Source organism: Corythoichthys intestinalis, chromosome 15 (assembly GCF_030265065.1).
Source record: "Corythoichthys intestinalis isolate RoL2023-P3 chromosome 15, ASM3026506v1, whole genome shotgun sequence".
Taxonomy (NCBI): Eukaryota; Metazoa; Chordata; class Actinopteri; order Syngnathiformes; family Syngnathidae; genus Corythoichthys; species Corythoichthys intestinalis.
The window spans coordinates 27,875,819-27,894,598 of NC_080409.1; the positions used below are offsets into that span (position 1 = coordinate 27,875,819).

Below are 18,780 nucleotides of genomic sequence, written 5' to 3' on the forward strand. Positions count from 1 at the left end.
GGTTCTAAAAATATAAAATTATTTTAAAAGATTTCCAATCATATTTCTAATAAAAAATAACAATACTTAGATTTGATATTCTGGTCTCAGACAACACAATTTATCTTGACTTAGCTCCTATTGCTAAGCCTGCTGCTCCCGTCTTGTGATTGGTCGCCCAATCGATCATGTGAGTGTGTTGCTCCGCCGAGCATGCTGCTGCGTTTCCACGGCAACGGTGATAACTTTGTGTTGTTTTCAAGCAAACTTATGTGTTCAAAGGTGTCACATGATCGCCATCGTCATCATCATGATGAAGAAGAGGAGGATGAGTGTACCTCTTCCTCCTCCCTCTTCATCCCTCCTCCTCCTCCTCTTTTTCCCTTCACAGTAGCGCCAGAGTCCAGTGGAGTGTCGCTTTTTCCTTCTTCCTGCTTTTCCACCTTTCGCCTTTTTGCTCCTTTTGGGAACTTCTGACATCCGAGACGCTCCTCCCTCCTCTTCCTCCTCCTCTCCTTTCTCGACATCCTTTGGAACCGGCGGGTCTTTCTACTTTTTTTTCCCGGCATGAGTGCGCCTCCGCTTATCCGCACCCCCAGTTTACTCGCCTTCCCCGGGGGGCAGCCAGGAGGAGGAGGAGGAAGTGGAGGGGGCGGAGGAGGCATGCTGTCCTTCCACATCCAGATCGGTCTGAGCCGAGAACCGGTCCTGCTGGACTCGGCCGACGTGAGTCTGGCTCAAGTGCGAGAGGTGGCCTGCTCCATCGTGGACCAGAAGGTAAGACTGGAACAATCACAGTCAGTACAGTAGGAACTAATCGTACTAGAAGAGTGTGGGGATGTCACGTCAAACTTCAAATAACAAGTTGGAGAAAAAAATGGCGCCCTACATGATAAAAAACAGTTTCCAATATACAGTATATTATAGTAAATCCTACTTCATTGTGGATACAGTTTTGTTACTCTATTTTTTTTCTCCATGTATTTTTGGTTGTTATTCCGCTGTCAACTCTTTGGCCACAATTAACGGCTTTAAACGTCCGTTCCATATGGATTGGGAGGGCTTGAGGCGATTGATCGCTCCCAGCACTTCCAGTCTATCGCCGTCAATGGCACTGAAACTTCATTACAGGTCAAATGGATTGGACGCCTATCACCATCAATGACACTGAATGGGTTAACCACAACATTACACTGACACACTGTAAATTTGACTTAAGAAGAAGAATGACAACAGGAAGTACTTGAGTTCACCTAAGTTTTTTTGAATCCTTATTTACACTGTGACAGAAAAAAAACATCAGTGGTTCATTTGAGGATGTAATATTGTCAGATGATTAGTTGGGAATTTAAATCCAGTTTTAATAGATCACGCATTACCAAAAATTAGTGTAACCAATGCAATGTGCTACGGAGTCATCACTTTTGGAGGTCAGCTGACATTAATTAATTATTTTTGTTTACTACTTTTTCCAGCAATAAAATATGAATCACAGAGATGCATTTTCACTAATGATGGCAAATACAATGTATTGAATTAAAAATCAGGGTTTTACTTCCTCGTTAACATGAAAAGTGCTAATCAACTTCTGATGGTAGTCTATGAATGCTTACAAACATTTAGCACAGTGGGTGAATGAATTCCCATAATTATCGGTATTAAACACACACATATATATATATATATATATATATATATATATATATATATATATATATATGCGTATATATACTGTATATGTGTGTATAATATATGTATGTATATATACATATATATAAAATATTTAAAAAAAAAAATGCAGGCAAACACACTTGCAAAGAAAGACATTACCCACAAACCAGATAATAAAAAATGCACACACACAAAATACACAAACACCCAGCAAACACCTAAACCCACAAAACAGACACGCAAACACACACAAAAAAGGCTTAAAAACAGACACAAATACACATACAAAACCAATACACACACAAATACAAAAAAATACAACTAAAAACACATACACACATACAGTTCACATACTGTAGCACATACAAAAAAAACCACAAACAAAACACATATATTACCAAAACACACACAAAAATGCCTTCAAAACAGACACAACACGGACACACATAAATCTTACAGATACTAAAAACAGATACACACAGACACAAATGCAAATAAAATACAATTTTAAAAAATGATTGTGTGCGTACATGCTTGTGTGTGTAATTGTGGGTGTGAGTGTGAGTGTGTGTTAAAGGGAATAATTCAATGCGGGTCATGCAGCGATCATGTGTAACGCTGCAGGCTAAAGGCTAACCACGCTAACCGTCGAAAAAGTTTGACCTCCGTCAGCTGGGTGACATCAATAGGGTCACGTGACCATGGTTACTTCAAATTGTTTGCTCTTTGTTGATTCAAACGTGCACACATGCGTGTATGTTAGTGTGCGTGTCTGTGTTTGTTAGCACAGTGACTCACCCGGAGACTGGCCAACTTCCTGTTGGAAGCCTCGTTTTGCAGAAACTGCTAGCAAACAGACTCACATTCCACAGATTTACAAATACACTGAGAAACATTCCTATTAACAACTATACGTATACAAATACACAAAAACACATACAAATTCAGGAATTCAAGGGATTTATTGTTTCTTTTACACGGGAAAAAAACAGAATATAACACAAACATACATAGTACACTAACATAATTTACACAAATGCAAAGACACACACAAAGCGATGTGTCCATTAAATTGCTCTAATTGTCCCACTTTAGTTGGCGCTTTTGCACCTGAACTGTTAGCGCTGATGCTATAAGCATGTGCATGTATGCAATGGTGCTAGCGAGAGCAGCAGGTGACCGCAACACCTGCAAGACAGCATGCGACACTTAACACATTCACACAAATGAACTGCTTAATGTGCATGAGTGTTGGTGTGTTGGTTTGTAAGACATGACAAAAGTGATAAAAATTAAAACCGCCCCCTACTGGCCAGCAAATGCATAGTGATAGCCTGCAAGGCTACATTCCCACCGTTGGACGTGATGCCCAATTTGTTACTTTTTTGTTACTTCCGATATTTTGTGTAGCCGTTGCACAAAGACGTACGACTTGCAGTGTGAACAGAACGCTTCCATGGCATCACACGCATGTGCACTGTGACATGTGTGACAAGGGGATTTGTTGAATAAAAATATTGGTAAACTTCAAACAAACAGCCCACCACATAAAGTTGACCAACAGTAAAAATTCGAAAACGAGGCAAACTATGGTAAGTTCCCGTTTACAATTGTGTTCTTTGAATCACTTCTGTGTTAAAAAAATAAAAATAAAAATAAATCCTTAACGAGGCAAATAATCAGGGCCGGCCCAGGCCATTTGGGGGCCCTAAGCAAAATAATGCAAAGGGGCCCATATTTTTGGCCCACCATTTCGTTACGGCGTACTGTGAAACCCATACATGCAATCCAACCCATACGTCCATATTTTGTATATTAATCAGATTTTGTTGCACTGCATACTTCAAACTTCTCACCCCAAATGATTGTCAGTACTTACAGTAGATAGCGCCAAACCTTTTTCTAAAAGAGGAAAGAAAGAAGGAAGAACTTTTATTTTTCTAAGCTTGTAATCAACTATCAAAACTCACAAAAGTCAAATAAAGCAAACTGTAGTAAACAAAATAGAATCTAAATTAAACAATTGCCAGATTGGGGGCCCCCTAGTGGTCAGGAGCCCTAAGCAGCTGCATAGTCTGCGTATAGGCTGGGTCGGCCCTGCAAATAATAGAACGTTTTCCCATGTGTTTGCTGACTGCAACACTTTTGAGTTTGCCACCTTGGCCAAATTGACTCGTACCAGTGCAGGAAAATGTACACATACGTAAATAAAGACATCATCATTGATGTATGGTATGTAAATGAAAAATCTACATGACAATAATATATATTTTCATCATCACGAATTATACTTTTCCAATTGAACCACTAAAAATAATGCTTAACATTTTGGTTTGCTTGGCAAGTTGTGTATCATCCTTTCAAAGATCAGATTATCACAACTAAATCTTTGGATCGTATTTTAATTAATGTATTAGTTTAATTTTATCTGTTTTTTAAATTTTATTTTATGTATTATTATTTAAATGATTCATTCGTTCAATCATTTTTTATTCATTTAGTGAGCTTTTTTTATTGTAATTTGTGAATAACCATGTTTCACTGCCGTTGACGGCAATAGACGTCCATTCCATTTAAAGATACATAAATACCTATAAACACACCCACACTTTATATATTTAATGACATATTCCCGTGCTTGTACGGGTTTATTTTCATTTTATTACTATGTAATATGTACTTTGTAGTTACGTAAATATTATTTAACTCATTTCTTGTGATGTCCAATCCACTTTGACTTGAAGGGCTGTCAGCGATCAGTCATCCTCAATGCCAGCAAAGGTTTTTTACGAAAACAAAAACGGCTTTGCAAAAATTTTGACAAAACCTCCACTTTATTACATTTATATAAATGTATATATGTACCTATAATTTCAATACAAACTCACCCCCCCCACACACACACACAGAGACTCATAGACAGAGTGGCTGACAGTTGTAATAAAGTCATTTGTGTCATTTGAGGCTTTTTCCTCCTGTTGCCCGGCAACTGATGATGATGAGGATGATTGCGCCTGTGAAGTGTCCTCTTGCCATTATGGCTTTTATACGCACACACTCACACACATTGTGTGTCTGGTCGAGGTAACAACTTTTAGTGCAGTTACCCATCAAGCCTTTCAGTGTGTGCGTGTATGCATGAGTGTGTGTGCATACGGTGGAAGAGGAAGCAGCCTTGAGCGGCGGCTACTGCCATGCCAACTGAGTGCCGTTACTGTGGCGACGAGCATCACAAGTATGAGGAGACGAAAATGTTGCAGATAAAGGAAGACTGCAATAGATGTCTTAAATCATTTAGACTGGGAATTATCACGTTTCAGTGCTATTGACGGTAATAGTCACCGTCGATGGTAGTCATTTATGAAATAATATAGCCGTTACAACAGTAGGGTGGTTTTTGTTGTGTTTCCTTAGTTGGAGTGTTGTGGTAATATGCCAAAGTTTCTGTGTGGTCAATGTAAAAATAGTTGCGTTTTTAGACCAAATCCGGTTTGTCAACTACCATCGGTAGTGACAAATGATCATAAGTTGAGAAATGTGTTGTTGTGCGTGATGCCATTTTTTCTGTCCATATGTCCATCCTTTAGATTCCTGAGTGCGGCTTTTATGGCATGTATGACAAGATCCTCCTTTTCCGCCATGACTCGACAGCTGACAACGTTCTACAGCTGTTGCACTCAGCCTCGCAGATCCAAGATGGTGACCTGGTTGAGGCCATTCTTTCGGGTAGGTTTACTTCAAGCGAGTTTGCTTTTTTATTTGCTGAAAGTTTGGCACTATAGTGTACACCTGAACATAAGGTACACCTGTGAAATTTCCTAAAAAGTAAGGAAAAAAGATGCACATAAGCAGCAAGGCTGATTTAATATGGGATATTTACATATTTAAGTTGAAACCCCAAACGCACTTCACTTCAATTACCAGATTGCTACAATTAGCGAGAAGAAAAATATATTTGACCATTACTTCTTAGCTTGTAGCGGACTGTCTCCTTCAAATGAACACGGGTTAACGGCTTTCCGTGATAGTTCCAGCATAGCGGTTTTGTCGGAGAACATCCTGGATGTATAGTCCTCTGAAATCTTTCAAAGCACTCATAGTTAGCCCCGACTTGTTCTTCTGTAATGGCAACAAACATTAGACAAAGTCTTATTGTGCGACAAAAATCACATAGCACTTAATAAACCCTGATAAAGTGTTGAGTTAATTATCGAGGGTTGATTGAATATTTGCTTGATTGATTGAATATTTGCTTGTACTCATATATACCTAATACATACATAATACATATTGCCATATTTTTTCTTATTTGATATAATCAGTAAATGATTATTGCTTGCTATACTAGTATAATGTTTAAGTGTTACAAAGTGTTAAAAAGGATCGGGGTGACAACTGCCTTGCTTCATGGCTGCAACATTGCGTAACTAGACCTTCTAGGACGTCTTCAGCATCTTACGTCTGGACTTTCGTCTAGACTTTCGAGGACAATCTTCCATTCGAGGACATCTTCCATGGCCGCAGCGTTGCATAACTGAAGTGTCTGGGTCATTCTGACCATTTTACCTAAGTGCCCTTGCTTACACACGTGTATTTAGTTAGTTCCACCTACATGCTCACACATAGCCAACCAAAATCACATGGGTGTCTCCAGCTTGCTTTCTTTAGGGCGGCACCCTTCTGTGTTAGGACAAACCCCTAATAAAAAGAGCAAGGAGGCTTTTTCTTTAGATCAATTTTGGTGACTATACAGCGTAATCTAGCATTTCTCTGTCTAGTCCCTCCTTGCTCTCCTTGGCCATGAAAACTGAGTGTCTTCTCTCCTTATTTTTGGGTAATTTTACAAATGTCTACCTAAGGGTCTATTTTTTAACTTGACATAAAGCATGCTTGCACACTAGTTTTGTTGTAGCAAACTGTGGGCATTCTTTTGTTAAACCAGCCATTGCTAGCCTTAAATGGTTCTCACTTGACAGCAAGTCTGCTTCAGCTTAAAAATAACTGCCTTCTCATAATATTAGCCTTGGGACCGCGATCACTAAGGAATGGTGGAATACAATTGAGAAACTGAGAGTGTTGTAAGACAATGAAACACTTGTGCAAGTAAATATAGACTCTGAATGTACTCAAAGTGACAACATTATCATAACATTAAGCTAAATGAATGAATGAATGATAAAAAGAAGCATGGTTCTAGCAATGACAGTGAAAATCCAAAAATTAATAGCTTCGTTATTGAAGGGAGGACAAAAAAACTCATAGTCTGAAATTATATTAATTTTTCTATGACATTTATCATCTTCATTTAAGCAGTAAACTCTGCTGCAAATAGCAAAAAATAAAAACATTCCAATTCCAAAAATCTGTAAATGCTGAATATGTATAACTTTACTGTACAGCAAGTACGTGTGAATTGAGTCAAATGTTCCAGAAGCTCAGGTGGGACCACACAACTACACTAACGGCCTGACAGCTGCCGCCTCCCAACGAATGAATTGGCAGCACTTACTGCACTCCGCAACACTAATGTGGTTAGCATGGACGGCTAACAGGATACAGAGACACCGTAGGATAGCGGGAGGTTTAGATGTTCAAAAAAACAAACACCTTCTCCTCGTCTTCACCCTGCTTTCGTCGTTACTGCCTTCCAAGCTTTCTTGTCTGCCAGCAATAAACAGGAAGTCATCGAGTGTGCGCAAACTTAAATAGCAATTATATATATATATACAGTGGGGAGAACAAGTATTTGATACACTGCCAATGGGAAAACCCATTGACAGTGTATCAGATACTTGTTCTCCCCACTGTATATATAATATATATAATCAAATCGTCGTCTCGCCCACCCGGGTGGTATGGTCTCTCCTTTCAAGCTCGGGTCCTCTACCAGAGGCCTGGGAGCTTGAGGGTTTTGCGCAGGATATTAGCTGTCCCTAGGATTGCGCTCTTCTGAAGGGAGACGTCAGACGTTGTTCCTGGTATCTGTTGGAGCCATGCACCCAGCTTGGGGGTTACTGCCCCTAGTGTCCCGATCACTACTGGCACCACTCTTGCCTTCACGCCCCACATTTTCTCCAACTCTTCCTTCAACCCTTGATATTTCTCGAGCTATATATATATATATATATATATGTATATACATATATGTATATATGTGTGTATATATATATATATATATATATATGTGTGTGTGTATATATACATATACATATATATATATAAACTCACCGGCCACTTTATTAGGTACACCTGTCCAACTGCTCGTTAACACTTAATTTCTAATCAGCCAATCACATTTAGGCATGTAGACGTGGTTTAAAACAATCTCCTGCAGTTCAAACCGAGCGCCAGTATGGGGAAGAATTGATTGAAGAATGATTTGAGTGACTTTGAACGTGGCATGGTTGTTCGTGCCAGAAGGGCTGGTCTGAGTATTTCAGAAACTGCTGATCTCCTGGGATTTTCACGCACAACCATCTCTAGGGTTTACAGAGAATGGTCCGAAAAAGAGAAAATATCCCGTGAGCGGCAGCTCTGTGGGCAGAAATGCCTTGTTGATGCCAGAGGTCAGAGGAGAATGGCCAGACTGGTTTGAGCTTATAGAAAGGCAACAGTGACTTAAATAACCACCCGTTACAACCAAGGTAGGCAGAAGATCAAACTTTTTGCCTGCACTGTATATATAAAGTATAATAATAATAATAATAAAAAACAATCAAAGTGTGTCAATGTTGGAGCGTTTCAAAAGCTGCCACATTAAACACATACACACATTGATACATAATGGCGTTCATGTACTTCAAAACAGAAGACAAGAGTAATCATTTAAATGAACCCCAATTCCAGTAAAGTTACAAAAAAGGAAAATTAAAAACAGAATACAATGATTTTCGAATGTTGTTTGAATGTTAAGCTACAGTGCTTATCATAAGTATTCAGCCCCTTGGATGTTTTCCACTTTTATTACATTGATAAATCAATCATGGTCAAAACAATTTGAACTTTTTTACACCAAAAAATTATCGAAAGAATCCGCCTTACTGCTGGCAATGCGGACCAAACTCTGACAGCCCTTACCAGCGGGCTCGGTACCCTCTACTCCCAAAGCACCCCCACTGTACTCCCCAAAGGACATGGTCGGACACCTTCTCCAAATCCATAAAACACATGAAGACCGTTTGGGCGAACTCCCATGCACCCTCGAGGACCCTGCCAACGGTGTAGCGCTGGTCCACTGTTCCATGGATGGGACAAAAACCACACTTCTCCTCCTGACTCTGAGATTTGACTTCTCAATGAACCCTCCTCTCCAGCACCCATAAATAGACTTTACCAAGGAGGTTGAGGAGTGTGATCCCTCTATAACACACCCTCCTGTCCCCCTTAAAAAGGCGGACCACCACCCAGGTCTACCAGTCAAGAGGCACTGTCCCCGATCTCCACACAATATTGTAGAGGCGTGTCAGCCATGACAGCCCCACAACATCCAAAACCTTTAGGAAATCCGGGCGGATCTCATCCGCCCCCGGGGCCTTGCCACCAAGGAGCTTTCCAACCACCTCACTGACATTGACCCCAGGGATGGGAGAGCCCACCTCAGAGTCCCTAGACTTCCTCAAAGGAAGGCATGTCGGTGGAACTGAGGAGGTCTTCGAAGTATTTTCCGTACCGACTCATGACGTGCGGAGTCGATGTCACTAGTATCCCCTCTCCACTATACACAGGGCTCTCAACAGACTTGCAGGGGCCCGGGACAAGTGACCATTATAGGGCCCCCCCACACCACCCCTCCCCTGTCATCGGCTTGTCACGACAACATACGCAGTACTTTTAAAGCTTTGCAAGCGATGACATTGTAAATTTTCAAATTATTTGAGATGGACAGTTAAATTTAACAGACCGTAATGTGATGTGACACAATAAACAAACAATTTCCATCTATTGTCCCATGTAGGCTACAGTACAGTACAACTGAGAGTGATATGTCTGCCTGCTAAGCAACAAAACAGTATAATTCAGGGTTCCACATCCCTGGGGTTATCAAGCCTTCAAACAGTGATGCGCCGATATTTTTTGAGAGCAAAGTGATTTATAACATCAGTGAAATCCAGTTTTTGAGCAAGCTCACTCTCAATGAAGAGCATGGCTAGGTTGTTAAACCTGCCCTGTGATATGGATTCGTATTAGCGTTTGCTATAATACACAGTGGGTTCTGGGTTTTTCCCCGTTAGCCTCAATGTAGCAATGCTACAAAACGTTTACAGTGTTTGATATAGATGTGTTTCCTTATTTTGTATGTATTAACTTTAATTCTACTGCGCGTTGATGACCAATAAACATCTGTGAAACTGTGAACTGGAGTCTCACATGCAATCAATACGCACGCACAAATGTATGCATGCACACACGCACACAGCGATAAAACGCAGCTGGGAAAATTACCGCCCTCATTTTTATTTACCGTGCGATAAATGGACTAATTGCATATCGCGACAGGCTTAGCAACTTCAATAAAACATGTCGTTAGTTAGTTAAATGGACTAACAATCTGCTAGCTTGTTGTCTCTTGTCGTCTTCCAAAATTATAACTGGGTCCAAAATTACAACTGGGTGACGCTGCTTTAGGTGTTCATTCATGGCCAACGTGCAGCCAAGCTTCGCATTGAAGAGACAGGACACAACAGTGTACCATCCTTTGTTTCATTTAAATAAGTCAATGTTTTGACCACTTTGGTGTGCTTTTTTTAGCTTTGTGCCGCTTTCCCTGCTTGCATACTGAGCGTCCGACATAAAAAAAAGAACTCCCAACCAAACACCCCCCCCCATCCCCCCCACCTTAAAAATTTTCTCTTCGGATCAACACAATTCACGTAGGTCACCCTTTTTGACTTCAAAACAGTGAATTTCACCGAAAGCTGAGAGATTTTCATGCCCGACATATGTAGTGTAGCCTTGAGTGCGCCAGAGCGGGGTCAAACCATTCTCTGCTAAGACAGAGGGGGTGGGAGGGCGTTGTGCAAATTAAAAAAAACAAAAAAAAAAACAAAAAGGAAAAATATATATTTGAAATTTTTAATATGGTAACGTTTTTAAGTATATATCGAGTAGAACATAATATTTAATCAAACAATGATTTAAATAAAAAAAGAAATATGTGAATGTAAAGTAAAATAAATTAAGGGTCATTAAGGGGTCCCATGGTCCTGAGGCCCAGGACGACATACCCGCCCCCCCGTCTTGTCGACGGGCTTGACTATACACAGTGCTAATAGTGCCCTTCTTTCCCGCTCCTGAGATGCCGGATGGTGGACCAGAATTTCCTCAAAGCAGTCCGGAAGTCGTTTTCCATGGCCTCAACGAACTCCTCCCGTGTCCGCTTTGAATCCTGCAGTTTCTATTCCAGTGAGGCCTATTTATGGCTATTATAAGCTAGTGTCAGGCAGGAAGCTCATACTCCTATGCGGCTTTTATATGAACAACTTGAAAAAAAAATGGTGGGTGTAGTTTATAGTCAGGTTTGCCTCATAGTTAAAAAATAGCTGTATTTAAAAACCACAATAAATAGAATATTATTATATCATTTTAACATAATTAAAATAAATAAATGACCTTTGAATAAAATATTTAAATAAATAAATATAGTAAAATAACAAATTTACTAATGCATTTAATATTTTTATGAAATTGCGAATTTAGTTATTGGTTATAGTCTTGGTCCTCCAAAATGGAACGTTTCAAGCACTCCTAAATTTTCAAAGGTTATTTTTCTGCACCTGTCCTTGTTTTTTCAATTTGAGATTATAATTGCATTTTTTTTTTTAAAGATTCATTCAGATTTCATCATTTACTATCTTATTTTTGTGGTTTGAAATTTGTCACTGATGAGTCCAACCTTGCATTTATCTGAACACATTTTTAATTCACCCGCAGCAATGACTGCAAATAATGACTGCCAGCCCCTCCCAGCCCAATGGGACAGGACATCTATCAGAGTCAATGGCACTTAATCATGATCATTGGATGTTTTGTTGCATTTTCAGCTTCAGCCACAGTTGAAGACTTCCAGATCCGCCCTCATTGCCTGTTCGTACACTCTTACCGGGCGCCTGCCTTCTGCGACCATTGCGGCGAAATGCTGTGGGGGCTTGTGCGGCAGGGCCTCAAATGTGAAGGTACTTTAAAAAGAATTTTCTATGACTGTAAATGTCAGCCAATGAGTTATATGTGCTTGCGTGTTTGTATGTGTGTGGAGGCTGCGGGTTAAACTACCACAAGCGCTGCGCGTTCAAGATCCCCAACAACTGCAGTGGCTTGAGGCGTCGCCGCCCGTCCAGTGTTTCTCTGACAGGGGCGTCGGGCTACCTGGGTGGGCGCCCCCTCTCCGCCGAACCGTCACCGCCGCCCCACTTTGGCGATGAGGCCCTGCTGGTCAGCACTTCACACATGGGGTTGTAAACTACACATGACCTCATTTCCTGTTTCATGTTTTCTCTTCCAGTCACCTGTCAGTCCGAATATGGAGGTGAGAACAATATAAGGTTTCAAATAGGGGTTATGACTTTAAATTGTTTTTTGGTTTTGTTTTGTTTTTTTTTTTACCAGGGGTATGGTTTCAAATTAGGGCCTTTCAAATCAAATCAAATTTATTTATTTAGCCCTTTACAAAAACCTGAGAGATCCTCAAAAAGCTTTACAACAAAGCAAAATATAGTACATGATAAAAAAAAAAGGCAGGAAAGTACAATAAACTTAAGAGAGACAAAAAAAAAATGCATTATTCTAAAAGCCATTACAACAAATAAAACACATAAAATCCGAACACATTAAAACCCTAAAAGCCAGGCTACTCCTAGTCAGGAGAAAAAGCTAGACCAAAAAGGTGGGTTTTTAACTGAGATTTAAAAAGGTGGGGGTGTAAGTGGGCAGGCTATTCCACAACCTTGGGGCAACAACCACAAAAGATCGATCACCCGACTGTCTCGACCATGGAACTTGTTAAGGAAGCTGGCCAAAGAAGCCTGGGCTCGGGTTCTAAAAAAGTTTTGGGTTTCAAATATGGGTTTTATAAACAAGTGCTAATGGTTCGAAATGGAGTATCAAGCTCAGTTTATGGTTTGGTTATTGTTATAAAATTTTCTTTCATGTCATTCAAAGCGTGAGGTTTCAAATGAGAGTTTTGAGTCATTTGAATCCCTATTCATGATTCAAATTGGGTGTTGTAATAGTAGTTCAAACATGGATTTTAAACAAGGGCTAAGATTTCAAAGTTAAGGGTGTTGATATTTGAAATATGGATTTCAAACAAGGTTTAAGGTTGGATTTTAAGCCTTTGTCAGTGGTTTCAAAGGAATGTTTCAGATTCAAATTAGGATTTGAAATCAGGGCCAGGCTGTAATTTAGGACTGGGGTTTAAATAAAGGTTTTAAATAGGTTAGGGTTACTATTTTTGGTTCTAAATGAGAGTGAATGTTGCACATTAGGTTTCCCACCATGCAAAGATGTTTTATTGAAGATTTGAAAATGGAAAGTTTGGGTTTAAATTACGGTTTTAATCAAATGCTACAGTGTATCACAAAAGTGAGTACACCCCTCTCATTTCTGCAGATATTTAAGTATATCTTTTCATGGGACAACGCTGACAAAATGACACTTTGACACAAAAGAAAGCCTGCAAACAGTTTGCTGAAGTCATGTCAACAAAGCACATGGATTACTGGATCCATGTCCTCATGGTCTGATGAGACGGGCGGGCTTTCTTGTGTATCGTCTTCAGTAGAGGCTTCCTCCTGGGGTGACAGCCATGCACACCAATTTGATGTAGAGTGCAGCGTATGGTCTGAGCACTAACCGGCTGAACCCCCACCTCTTCAATCTCTGCAGCAATGCTGACAGCACTCCTGTAACGAGTCACAAGACATTTTGGAGGGAAAATGACAAGCAGTACTCAATTTCGACATTTAGGGATGTACGTAGTTTCTAAGGGGTGTACTCACTTTTGTTGCCAGGGGTTTAGATATTAATGGCTATATTTTGACTTATTATGAGGGGAAAATAAATTAACTCTATTATGTAAGCTGCAAACAGACTACTTTTCATTGTGTCAAAGTGTCATTTTGTCAGTGTTGTCCCATGAAAAGATGTACTTAAATATCTGCAGAAATGAGAGGGGTGTACTCACTTTTGTGATACACTGTAGCATTTGATTAAAACCGTAATTTAAACCCAAACTTTCCATTTTCAAATCTTCATTAAAACATCTTTGCATGGTGGGAAACCTAATGTGCAACTTTCGCTCTCATTTAGAACCAATATCTGCAGAAACGCGAGGGGTGTACTCATTTTTGTGATTCACTTTAAGTTTCCAAATACTATTTTGTTTGTGTGTGGACAAGTTTTAGCATTTCAGAGTCGGGTTTCAACCTTTTTTTTTTAAACACAGAAGTGCTCGTCGTGGTCTTCGGGAGATGCGTGGTGGACACGCGAACGGCGCTCTAGCTGCCAGTCATATGTGGGCCGACCCATCGAGCTGGACAAGCTGCTAATGTCAAAGGTCAAAGTGCCCCACAGCTTCCTCATCCACTCATATACGCGACCCACTGTCTGCCAGCACTGCAAGAAACTCCTGAAGGGCATCTTCCGACAGGGCCTGCAGTGCAAAGGTATCTGACTAGCTCATTTACGGCCATTGATGGCCATGGATTGATTGCTCGGAGCCTTCCGAGTCCTAAGGGATTATACATTTATCTCTGCCAATGGCAATCTCTTAATTTCTTGCTCAGATTGTCGCTTCAACTGTCACAAGCGTTGTGCTCCAAAGGTTCCAAACAACTGCTTGGGAGAAGTTTCCAGAAATGGGGGTGAACACACACACACAAGCCCCCTCCCCTAGCATACACCCCACCACAACACAGCTACTTTTAAAGAAGGGACCAGGAGTGGCAAACATGCAATTTCTACATAACTGAATTTAATAAAATGCTTGCTTAACTCGTACAATAAAACGTAGGTTGCTGATAGAAGCTATAGATAAGTTTCCAGAGCGAAACATGGGCGGCGCCATCCATTTTCTGCTACGGACTTCAGGTTTAGACAGAACAACATGAAGTGCAGTTGACGTAAGCAATGTGTAGACGGTGTCGTTAAACTGCAAAATAAAATCAGATGAACCCACGGAATTTCCAAAAAGAGATTCTACAGGACGTAGATGAGACTCTGGGACTTTCTGTGCTGTGCGTGGTTTTGTGAACTCCTGCAAGTGCCTATACAGTATATATGGTTGGATGTGGCTCGCTGCTTTAAACCTAAAGGATCCACCTAAAAGATTGTATGTTTTTTCTTATCACTTTGTTGATCATTCGTGGACAAAATTCTAACAATCTGTGCATCCTGTGTTAACATGAGGTGTAGATTGATACGCCGGCCACTTGAGAGACCAAAATGAGGTGAAATTACAAATAGTATTACAGTTGCTGAATGCAGAAGTGCTGACACAAATTTTGTTGTTCCAGGAAAATACTAAAAGGTATTTTTCACCTGGTTAAATTATAGTTATGGTACTATGAGCTCATTACCCATGTACATATAAACACAAGTAGTATAGTGGGGCAAATAAGTATTTAGTCAACTACTAATTGTGCAAGTTCTCCCACTTGAAAATATTAGAGAGGCCTGTAATTGTCAACATGGGTAAACATCAACCATGAGAGACAGAATGTGGGAAAAAAAAGAAAATCACATTGTTTGATTTTTAGAGAATTTATTTGCAAATCATGGTGGAAAATAAGTATTTGGTCAATAGCAAAAGTTCATCTCAATACTTTGTTATGTACCCTTTGTTGGCAATAATGGAGGCCAAACGTTTACTGTAACTCTTCACACTGTTGCTGGTAATTTGGCCCATTCCTCCATGCAGAGCTCCTCTAGAGCAGTGATGTTTTGGGGCTGTCGTTGGGCAACACGGACTTTCAACTCCCTCCACAGATTTTCTATGGGGTTGAGATCTGGAGACTGGCTAGGCCCCTCCAGGACCTTGAAATGCTTCTTACGAAGCCACTCCTTTGTTGCCATGGCTGTGTGCTTGGGATCATTGTCATGCTGAAAGACCCAGCCACGTCTCATCTTCAATGCCCTTGCTGATGGAAGGAGATTTTCACTCAAAATCTCTCGATACATGGCCCCATTCGTTCTTTCCTTTACACAGATCAGTCGTCCTGGTCCCTTTGCAGAAACACTGTTTCCACCCCTATGCTTCACAGTGGGTATGGTGTTCTTCGGATGCAATTCAGTATTCTTTCTCCTCCAAACACGAGAACCTGTGTTTCTACCAAAATGTTCTATTTTGGTTTCATCTGACCATAACACATTCTTCCAGTCCTCTTCTGGATCATCCAAATGCTCTCTAGCGAACCGCAGATGAGCCTGGTCGTGTACTTTCTTCAGCAGGGGGACACGTCGGGCAGTGCAGAATTTGAGTCCTTGGCGACACATTGTGTTACTGATAGTAGCCTTTGTTACTGTAGTCCCAGCTCTCTGTAGGTCATTCACTAGGTCCCCCTGTGTGGTTCTGGGATTTTTGCTCACCGTTCATGTTATCTTTTTGACGCCACGGAGTGAGATCTTTCATGGAGCTCCAGATTGAGGGAGATTATCAGTGGTCTTGTATGTCTTCCATTTTCTAATAATTGCTCCCACAGTTGATTTCTTTACACCAAGCATTTTACCTAGTGCAGATTCAGTCTTCCCAGCCTGGTGCAGGTCTACAATTTTGTCTCTGGTGTCCTTCGACAGCTCTCTGGTCTTGGCCATAGTGGAGTTTGGAGTGTGACTGACTGAAGTTGTGGACAGGTGTCTTTTATACCGATAATGAATTAAAACAGGTGCCATTAATACAGGTAACGAGTGGAGCCTCGTTAGACCTCGTTAGAAGAAGTCAGCCCTCTTTGACAGCCAGAAATGTTGCTTGTTTGTAGGTGACCAAATACTTATTTTCCACTCTAATTTGGAAATAAATTCTTTAAAAATCAAACAATGTGATTTTCTGTTTTTTCCACATTCTGTCTCTCATGGTTGAGGTTTATCCATGTTAACAATTACAGGCCTCTCTCATATTTTCAAGTAGGAGAACTTGAACAATTGGTGGTTAACTAAATACTTATTTGCCCCACTGTATGTCATTCTTTTTTTCATTGCAGATATTGATCACAATAAAACTTTTGGACAACATAATTCCACTTCTTGTTTTATTTATAACAATTTGGTGCATATGCAAAATAGGTCGATACATCACAATTTATAAAAAAAAAAATATTAGAAAAATATTACCGAAGATGAAGCATAAATTGAACCTTCCACCATCAAGGTAGAATGCATGTAGTCTCGATATGTGTATATCAACGTACAGTCAGTTTTTGTGAGGCACATCAAGTTGTCTTCCCTTGCCTTAAAGCGTTTTCCACCTGTGAACAAACGAAAGAAAAAACGTGTTGCAGGACTTGTGTAATGAGTATTTAGATTCATCTGTGGTTGCAATTTTGTCTGCTATTGCTCAGATGGTTTGATAAGAATATATTCATTTCTGCCCCATGATATTTACAGGTTTGTTAAGACAATTTCTTTTTTGACAGTGCAAATTAATGAATATTGCTGTATATCACTGGCCCACATTTTTGGGATTATTTTGCAGTGTAGTTTGCTTTTCAAAATGTTGTTTCTGAAAAGAAAGTTATTTTTAAAAATATCAGTTGGGGGGTACTCAATTATGATGTGCACTGTATGTTTTAAACAAATAATTAAATGTGTAATTAAAATTATTTTATTTTCTATTAATTTCAAAACAAAAAATTCAATAGTCATTCACTATTTTTTTTTGTTTGATTAATTTATTCAATTTTTAGTTTGTTTTGAAATTTCAAATTATTTAAATTGATCTGTCTACAATATGTATATCCTGTATATTTATTTCAATATTTTCTAAAAAGGTATTTATTTAGACATTTATTTTCAACTTTTTTTTAATTTCACTTTTTATTGATTTCACTTTGTCGCTCCTGATCCTTATCGCAGAATGAACTAATTCAATCTGTCATTTTCCCATCAAACTCAGTGGGTGTGAACTAGGCAGGGATATTGAAATAAATAAATAAATAAATAAATAGCACATTACTCACAAGTTTAATTCAAAATTCAAAATTGTAAATTATTATCTTATTATGCACCCTCACCTATACCTGAACCCGCAGAGCTGCTAAGTCCAGGGGCCGAGTCCGACGGCATTATGGCGGATGTTTGCTTTGACGACCAAGAAAGAGCCAGTGGGCTGATGGACGACACCGATGACATCACCATGACGACTGATGACATGACCGCTGCCGCGGCTGCGGAGGCAGGGCCCGCGGATCTCGGAGACATGCAAGACCCAGATGGGGACGACTCCAACAGAGCCATCAGGTACAAGCTATTCATAGACGCCATTTGTGTCAATCAGCTTTTTCCCGCCCCCTCTACAGCCCATCGACCAGTAACAACATCCCGTTGATGAGAGTGGTGCAGTCAATCAAACACACCAAGAGGAAGAACAGCAATGTCATGAAGGAAGGATGGATGGTCCACTACACCAGCAAGGACACTCTGGTACTCATCTGGTACTCATTGGCTGCCATTGACGCTTTGAACTGAGAGGGGCTGGCAGTGCCGGAAAGATACAACAGTGTGGTGTCAAACAACTACTTTTGTCAGAAAGATTTTTGCCAACACATTTCAATATAACTTTTGGGCATGAACATTAAAAAAGATGCCGTCAAAGGCTTACTTTGATCAAAATTAAGCTCCTCAACTCACTTTCGTGAACTTCCTTGCAACCAAAAGCCCTCCTTTTGTCAAATTGAATGTTCAAAAGGGAAAAAATATATACGGTATACAACTTGAATATGAATAAAAACGTATTTTTAATAAATAAGTAAATAAAAGTAAAATGAAGCTCCTTAATGTCAACAGAGGTCATTGTAACAGAGAAAACCCAATTTATATTGAAATGCACTGCTCAACAAACTTCAACACTGTTCCTTGTGACCAAGATAGCACCTTAGCCCTAATTTTGTCTAAAAGAAGCTCTTTAATTCAATCCTACAAAGT

The 18,780-nt window shown here is 39.9% G+C and overlaps 1 protein-coding gene across 2 annotated transcripts in view; it reads left to right on the forward strand.

Moving 5' to 3' along the window:
• Window positions 1-380: 380 nt before the first annotated feature.
• prkd1 (protein kinase D1) overlaps window positions 381-18,780 on the forward strand; it is a 43,032-nt gene continuing 24,632 nt past the window's right edge. The window contains exons 1-9 of one of the 2 annotated variants that reach the window (XM_057859820.1): window positions 381-756; window positions 5,238-5,376; window positions 11,691-11,822; window positions 11,903-12,078; window positions 12,149-12,172; window positions 14,090-14,309; window positions 14,430-14,507; window positions 17,889-18,096; window positions 18,156-18,279. In XM_057859820.1, the coding sequence (XP_057715803.1) occupies window positions 547-756; window positions 5,238-5,376; window positions 11,691-11,822; window positions 11,903-12,078; window positions 12,149-12,172; window positions 14,090-14,309; window positions 14,430-14,507; window positions 17,889-18,096; window positions 18,156-18,279 (1,311 nt within the window). In that variant the 5' untranslated portion in view covers window positions 381-546. Of the gene's footprint in view, window positions 757-4,802; window positions 4,982-5,237; window positions 5,377-11,690; window positions 11,823-11,902; window positions 12,079-12,148; window positions 12,173-14,089; window positions 14,310-14,429; window positions 14,508-17,888; window positions 18,097-18,155; window positions 18,280-18,780 lie in introns of those variants that run through there. The other variant, XM_057859821.1, reaches the window with a different exon arrangement.